The following is an 8975-nucleotide window of genomic DNA, read 5'->3' as shown; positions in this document are numbered from 1 at the left end:
GAGAAATAGCGATAACAAACTTTCAATATCAAAATCCAAGATGGCTGCCTATCGGCCATGTTGATTATCCGATCAGTCCCAAAAGTTGTCCTGCACAGCTAAGGAGGGGGGAACATACAAACAAAATTTGAGAAAGATCCCTCTAATACTTCCCGAGAAATAGCGATAACAAACTTTCACTATCAAAATCCAAGATGGCTGCCTGTCGGCCATGTTGTTTATCCGATCAGTCTCAAAAGTTGCCCTGCACAGCTAAGGACTAAGGGAAACCTGCATATAAAATTGGTGAAAAATTCCTCTGGTACTTTTTGAGAAATACCGATAACAAGAATTGTTTACGGACGGACGACGGACGGCAGACGACGGACGGACGACGGACCACGGACGCAGGGTGATTTGAATAGCCCACCATCAGATGGTGGGCTAAAAAACCTTGAATGGTGATGTTTGGTATATACATGTAGCTGAATTCAGCTCAGTTATATCTAGTAAACCTTGGTCATCGTTTCAAGTTACTGATATGTATAATACCAGGCCCATTGATCTTGTAATGTATTAGCATTTGTTCTGATAATTAAAACAAAATATGTGTTGGTCGTTCCTATAGTTTTTTCAGTCAAAATGTCACGAATTGATTAAAAAAATGTATCTTTTAGTGTTTTTTGAGTAGCCAAAGAATTGTCAACGTATGTAACGTATTGGTTCTGTACTGCCTCTCGTTTTAACCTATAAGCCAATTTGTTAATATTATTGATTTATTCATACAACTACTGTCACGAAGCAGGTAGTTGGAATCTTTACGCCTCCTTTAGCAAGCACACAATCGAATTATTCGATAAGAAAGTACGCGAGAATAACATCAATGAAATATTCATATGAAACTTGGAAATAGTGGCTCTGCAAACGGCTTATCTGAACTGAGATATATAAGTCAAACAGACACAGCAGGTACGGAATAACCAGTCATTATTTAAGGATAAAAGTACGACATACATGTGATGACACCTTTAACTATTCTTATTTGCAAAAGTATGCCAGAACAAAACTTACACCATTTAGCTGTGTTGTGTTCTTCTTAAGACACCGGGGATGCTAAGGACTACGAAAGGCTGAAATAAGAATTGGTCTAAACTACTCTTATAACGAAAGGGGTGCATGCTATCCCTTATTTATATTACTTTCAAAATTTGACGAATACTGGTTTGTTTCAAATAAATAAAGAGTAAGGTGTGTATATAATCAAACATGCAAGTACATCTACTGCTTCTCCTACGAAGTTGCCAATATGTTTACGGCTTGGTTTGGTTTTATTTTGTTTAACGTTATATTAACAGCTAAGGTAATTTGAAGACGTTCCTCCATGTGTCTTGTGTAAGCGTGCATGCATGCTGGAGACAAAGTATGTTGATGCACGTGGCTCTGGTCTGATGCCGACTTTAAAAGTGCAAATGTCACTGAAATACCATGCTGAATGCACCTAGCACAGCATTCCGCCAGGTCATATTATACTGACAACGGGTTAGTTGTTGCCATAACACTTAAAACTGATTAATATTAAGCAGTGTATAACATGTACCATTTTTAATGACTATTGTAGGTCCTGGTTTCGCAATAGCTTGAATATGTAGTCAGTGGGATACAGCAGGCATATGTTTTCCCCGAAATCTGCAGAGGGCGAACTATAGCATTCGAATTAAATAGCGTTCTTTCTTTTTACTAGGAAATCACATCACAAGTTTAAAGTAACACTGGTCTTGATATTTGGCAGTCCAGTTGTAGGGATGTTTGTTTTTCTCTACTCTTATATTATTAGTAAAAGACCCTACTCGGGGCAGCTGCACTTACAGGATGAAAGGGTTTTAGTTGTTTTAATAGTGCAATTCCTGTCCGTGACTAGACAACTAGTGTTGTTTGATTTTAAACAATTTCAATTGCAGTTTGAAGGTATGAAAATGAAGATTCTGCCTCACCCCTGGTCTGAGGGGCGGGGTCAAATTGATTAGATGAAGACCTACATGAGCTTGAATCCAATCATCATGGACTTAAAGGTCATAAAGTGGTTATAAATCTTAATTTGAATTTCATAACCCCCGGGGTCAGCCATTCTTCCTTTGGAGGTGTATTTTTGTTCTATAATTAATTATTTCAATTTTCCATTATTTCACTGTTTTCCTTACATTATCACAAGAACAAATACCCGTTATATTACCCATTTAGGTTAACATTAAGTAGGTTGTACCGTGCATGTTGATTGGTTTGGTTTTATTTTGTTTAACGTCCCATTAACAACAAACGTCATTTAAGAACGTGCCTACATGTATGTTGTGTATGCGTGTCGAAAGCAGAGTATGTTGATGTATGTGCCTTCTTGTGATACCGCGGACCTGATGCTGACTTCACAGTGCTATATTACTGAAATACTATCCCGCAGGCACCCAGCACACCATTCCGCCCGGTCACATTTTACTGATGTTTTGCAAAAATTAAATAATTATAAAAGACAAGTGCAATACTAAACATGTTGTTGTTTTGTATTCTCCAGGTATCGTGTGATTTGCTGAAATGCCCTAAGAATACAAGATGTGTAAAACTACGAGACAACACCACAGTTTGTCATCCAGGTAAAGAAAAGCGTTATCCCTACGGTAGAATTGCGTAACTTACCCGATTTCTTAGTCTTGAACGAACATGAGGCCCAACAGTTTGGTTTGCTTTGGTTTAGTTTAGTATTGTTTAACGTCATATCAACAACTACGGTAATTTAAGGACGGCCTCCCATGTGTGCAAGATGCATGCGTGTAGTGTATGCCTGTGTGTTTAAGGAGGCTGCGATGTGTTCTTGTATGTCTCCTTGTGATACCGCGGAACTGATGCCGACTTTATAGTGCTACCTCACTGAAACATACTGCCGACGACACCCAGCAGGAAACCCCATCTGATCACATTGTACTGACAACGGGCGAACCAGTCGTCCCACTGTTAAATCGCTGAGCGTTAAGCAGGAGTAGAAACTACCATTTTACAGGGGGCGAACGCTCAACTAAAGGCCAAAAGTGAGGCATTAGGAAACAGTTGTTAAGAAAGAAATGAAAAGATAAGATCCAAAATTAGGTTGCCACTTACGATCATGCAATGGAGGCAGCAGATACAATTCTTACGCCCTACCTGCAGGGACGAGGCCCCACGGGCCTGCATCCGTTACCTAGTATTATTCTCACACTTGCAACCTTAGAAATGAACCAAACTAAAGCTAACGGCAAAAAACAGTCAAGAGTCATTCAAAAGAAATGTTAACATATTTCAACACATTTGACCCCTTTGACTTTATAAGACAAAAAAGGACATTAAGTTAAACAAACATTAAAGTCCTTCATTCCAGAAAAAACATCGCCACCATACACCTTTTGTTTATACACAATTTTTAGTTTGATTTTGTTTAACGACCCATCAAAAGCTAATGTCATTTAAGGATGTTCCTCCAGTTGTGTTGTGTTCAGGAGGCATGGTATGTTGGTGTATTTGCCTCCATGTTATAACGCTGAATTGATGCCGATTGTATAGTGGTGTATCCGGGCACAATAGCAAATCTACAACTCTGCAAGGGGTCCAATATTAGTCGCATCCTACAATATATGCTGGGGATAACAGCATGTGTATTATATTCTCAATACCCGACTTGCAAAGGTGTTTAATGCAATTAACCATGTGACATTGAAAATCATGCACATTCACAAACTCGACAGTCTATATTCTCGTATGTTACCTATAACTAGCAAAACAAACCAAATTCTATTTATTGTTTCAGAGCCATGTCGACGGGCAGACTACTTGTTGTCTTCAAAATTGAATTTTTGCTTCAAAATCCACAATGAAGCTGCCACATCTACTGCAGCAGAGCAAACATGCAATGACGAAAGTGCAACTCTGACAGTCATCAATTCTGAAGAGAAAATGGACTACTATGACAAGCAACATCTTAAATTCAAATATTCAAGTAAGTTTCGACAGTATCCGTCACTAGTAATGTAACTTTGCTGTAAACATACGTAGTTGTAACATCCTAACAGTAAAATCATAAGACAACAAATAGCTTTGGATATTTCACTATGTGTACTTTATTATACCTAGCACAAGGTGTCTTTGTACGAATGGCGCCTTGTGTGGTGTAGTAGTTGTTTGTAAAAACCAGAGGCACAGAGACCTTAATAGCTCACCTAGTCTTTTATTTTTCAACTTAAAACCTGCTGAGTACCATACAGGTTTACCAATGATGCTCCAGACCAAATGTGGTCAAAATCCTCTGGGCCAAGTGAGCTAAAAATGACGATTTTTGTTTTTTCTATTTTAATAATGTTCGCCACCTCTCCAGTCTCTGGGAATGGGGCAAGATCTTATTTCTCATACCATCTAATTGCCATCTGGTATCATAATCATTCCAACCAAGTTTAAATAATTTCCTGCTAAAAATGGACAAAATCTACCCAAAAGTGTTACTTCCCTATATAAACCGAAGTCAACTTTACCACCTCCCCAAGCGAGAATGAATAGGTAATGAAATTGGAAAAATAGATAAAGCCCCTGACGGAATGAGATGTTAATATTTGGATTATTGCCGCGTTCAATGCCATGTTTGAATGTGGTTGTTTGTGACGATATTTTCTTCCTAAAAACACTTTCCTGTGGTGAATAATGTAGTCAATAACAATATAGTTATTATGGAAACACATACACCATTCCCAGTGGGTGTCGCTATACTTATCCACAAAAAGGGATATAAACTCTCAAGAGGAAGGATAAATCGGTCATGCGTCAAGTAATATAGGCAAACAATCAGAGAAATTAATAGATGACGGCAAAGCTAATCATACTAAGTAATGTGTATGTATTTTTTCTTTGAGACGAGCAGGTTTATTCTTCCCATGATGAATCTCGTTTTAATTGAATTGCATACTGTGATGACAGTTTTTCTCAACGATTTAATAACGGTTGTTCGTTTGCTTCTTAATCGACTCGCTGCTTAATGTTCAGCTTTATTAAATCTCTTTTCGAAAACATAACTGTCTCTTCAATTTTAGGCTATCTGAAAGCTGTTGGTCTTTTTAATAAAATTTGAGTCATCATAGCCACTTTCAATATTCAAATTGACGTTTGTCTTTTAACCTTAAAGTTTGTTTGGTGTTTTGTTTTTTTGCATTGGGTTTTTTCCCCGACCATTAATTTGTTGGCCCTAATGACCTATCCTGTGTTGATGGCCCGTTAAGCATTTTATAATAATAATGAAAATAATACACCTGGTTCAACCGTTGTCAGTATAATGTGACCGGCCAGAATGCTGTGCTGGAAGTCTTCTACATATTATTTCAGTAAAATAGCACTATAAAGTCGGCATCAGATCCGCACTATCAAAAGGAGGCTTGTTTTTGTATTGTTTCACGGTCCTTCGACAATGCAAGTCATGGCCAAACAACGCGTTAAAACAGGCAATCGCAAAAATAAATACATCAAACTAGAAATAAAAAGAGGGAACGAATTGGTGTAAATATATCAGATCTTATTATAAAGATTAATTCAGTGTCAATAACCACATTGATTGAACAGAAACTGTATTAAATACACTTTTCATACACGATACATTTTATAATCTGTCACGTCTTTGTTTGAAATCAGCCATAAAATCATACAATGCATGACAATAAGGATGCTCTTTTTTATTTAAAATGTAAATGTGTGTAATGTAGGTATGGCCTTTTCGCAGTTGCGAAAGGACAAGCCCCTCTCTACGGTCCGCTCCACCTGCCACACATGAACCTACGCTAGATCCGACCTCGAATAATTTGTTCTTAATCATTTCAGACCATTTATTATGCCAATTCGTTCTATAAAATTCGCGATTAAAGTTTCAAAATGACTATAAGGTATTTTAATATCAATTGGATGTAGGTTAAGGGCTGCTTTAGCAATCCTATCTTCTTCCTCATTTCCACTTATTCCGACAAGAAAAAGTATCATATGATTATCAGGAGGAAGGTAGTATTACTGGAAACAAGTAAAATGTTTTGTTTGGCAAACTATTTTGGAATCACCAATAATCCTACAATTACATCACCAGGAAAAGATGCAAGCTATTCACAAAAATATTAGTTGTGTATCTAAAATTATTGAATGAGCTATTTAGAATCGAAAAACATTCTCTCCCCTACAGAACACTTTGACGTAAAACGAGCACAACTTATCATTTACTTAGACTTAAAACTGGCGACGGTCACGGTCACCAAATTGAAGAAACTTTATAGCACTACACCCAAGTCAGCAGGGCAAACAAATGGTCGACAAAACAAATGCAAAATAGAAACATAAAAAAAAATGTAAAGGTAAAAGACAATCGTCAACTTGAATATTGAAAGTGGGTATGATGATTCGATTAAGCTCACCTGCCCGAATGGCTTGTAACCTTATACCATAGCGCATCGTCAACTTTTCCTTTAAACGACTTCTTCCGATGGACTGGCATGCCTAGAAATATTTAGCTGAAAACTTTGTTGGTTAGAGCGCAACAAAGTTTGAGAACTAAAATAACGTGACCTACTTTCAATATCACATGGTTCAAATGTGTTAAAACGACATCTTCTGAATAACTGAAAAGTACAGAATTTTAATATTTGGCTGGTAGCTTCTTTGGATTAAGCCTGACAAGGTTTGAGAATGAAAATGACTTGGCATTGACCCTCGTTAAAGGTGACTGGGGTAAAAAAAAAGTCAAACATAGAATCTTTATATTTTGCTGGTAACTTCTTGCTATGAAGTTTGTTCAACTAAATGCCCTTGTTTGATTTTTACATGGGTCAAAATGTGTTAGCATGTTCTATGGAATGACTTTTGAACAGGACACTGATACTTTGTCTGTAGCTTTATTTCAGTCCACTTTAAGCTTATAAATGTGATATTAATACCAGGTAAGCGATGCAGGTCCATTGAGCCTCTTGTCTATTTATATGACCAACAATTTTCAGATAGCCTAAAATTGTACAGTTATTTTTTTCAAAACTTATATTTAAGACAAGTACGGCAGTCCAGCAAAGCGTAATATGACCGTTCGAGATTGTATTATGTACTAATAATTAGATTTTTCGAATTGAGATATTTTTAAATTTTAGGAAGGCTCTTTAGAAAATATATATAATCAGAAAAGACAACTGACTGCCGTACATCATCAGATTGTCCATGGACAACTGACTGATTGTATGTGTCCAAAGATAGATAGCATAGACACGTGCGGAAAACATTGACGCATACTTTAGAGTCATTCAACAGGCGTATCTTTTGCTACCTTTGCCTCTGCAACATAATGATAATATTTCGTCCATCAGTATAAAATGATTAAAAGTCCTATATTTTAAATGAGGGTTTGATAAACGTAGGATTTGGTGTCAGATTTAACTGTCTCATGAGGCATTGACCAAATACCATTGCTCTAGGTTTTTTAGTTATTCAAGAAAATTTGGAATTTCAAAGGTTCTTTAATCATATGATCCTTGTGATCTTTAAATTTTGGCTAGGTTATTTATAGCTTTCCAAGCCATACCTATTGGTCAATTGTCACCAATCTGTGCACCCTGGTTATTCAGAAGGGTTTGTTAACGGGTTTTTACATATTTTGCCCCTGCGACCTACAAAATAGGGCAAGTTCAATGTCACTCGCTCCAATGTACATACTGGCCAAATACAATGACGCTAGGTGCACCAGAACTTAAGAAGAGGTAAATGAAAGGACGACACACTGCCATCAGCTCACAGGCTTTTCGTGCGAGGTTTAATTAATTATTTAGATTTTTTCAAATGATAGATTCATAATACATGGGTGTTTTGAGTAACGGTTCATAAAACAATGCACGCTCGAAAGGCTTCATACGGATTTTAATGTTTTGATGTGTAAGTCCGTGGGTGTAGCTCGATATGAAGCTGTCTTGTCACTGTCGTAAAGTGCTAAAAATAAGTTCCAATCTCATAAAATATTGACATACAATATATGTGTTGTTATAGACATTTGGAAGAAAGGTACACATTTCTATACGTGCACGTAGCTCGATATAAAGCTGACTTGTCACTGCCGTAAAGTGCTAACAATAAGTTCCAATCTCATAAAATACTGATACACAATTGATGTGTTGTTATGGACATTTGGAAGAAAGGTACACATTTATATACGTGCATGAAGCTCGATATAAAGCTGACTTGTCACTGTCGTAAAGTGCTAAAAAAAGTTCCAATCTCATAAAATACTGACACACAATTGATGTGTTGTTACGGACATTTGGAAGAAAAGTACACATTTATATACGTGCATGAAGCTCGATATAAAGCTGGCTTGTCACTGTCATAAAGTGCTAAAAATGAATTCCAATTTCATAAATTATTGACATACAAGAAGTTATTTTAAATTAGGGTACGTGCTATAGTAACTATGTTGTTTTACATTTTAATCGTTTTACTATGGGCAAGAAGAAGGTTCATGGATGTTCAGTTCTCACCTGGTTAGGACCCTTAGTCCTAAACGTTAAAGACCGAGCTCACCTATAAATAGTGGACCTTACTAAAACATGGCAGATCATGTACAACTTTAAACTGCAGCAGAAGTGTTTCACTTGCTCTACTTGTTTTGAAATTTTAGTCTAAATAACCACATATTTTTACCAAAAAATGCCAGGTGTGCTTATTTATCAAATCCTCTCTGAAGAAATGACTTTTCTTAATAACCAAGATATTACATATTTTTATTCCAAATATTTGAATTTGGTACTTTCGGGCTATTCCAATTTCAAATAGTGTGGGGAGTAACAGCTCCCAACTGACATTGACTGTCTACATTGTAAGGCTATCTGAGGTCACTGGCTCAGGTCACTGGTCAGCTCTTGTTGATAAACAACTAAACATGCTCACTTACTTGTATTAATTGCCTTTATTCCTCTTTAATTCCT

General features: G+C 36.8%; 1 protein-coding gene across 2 annotated transcripts in view; it reads left to right on the top strand.

Annotated features, from left to right (window-relative positions):
- LOC110463759 overlaps positions 1-8975 on the top strand; it is an 18973-nt gene that overhangs the window by 6103 nt on the left and 3895 nt on the right. For both annotated transcript variants that reach the window (XM_021518605.1, XM_021518604.1), the window contains 2 exons: positions 2543-2621; positions 3806-3994. In XM_021518605.1, the coding sequence (XP_021374280.1) occupies positions 2543-2621; positions 3806-3994 (268 nt within the window). The remainder of the gene's footprint in view (positions 1-2542; positions 2622-3805; positions 3995-8975) is intronic.

The sequence above is a fragment of the Mizuhopecten yessoensis genome, unplaced genomic scaffold (genome assembly GCF_002113885.1).
Source record: "Mizuhopecten yessoensis strain PY_sf001 unplaced genomic scaffold, ASM211388v2 scaffold10923, whole genome shotgun sequence".
Classification (NCBI taxonomy): Eukaryota; Metazoa; Mollusca; class Bivalvia; order Pectinida; family Pectinidae; genus Mizuhopecten; species Mizuhopecten yessoensis.
The sequence above is the reverse complement of the archived record's forward strand: the minus strand, read 5'-3'. Positions and strand labels throughout refer to the sequence as shown.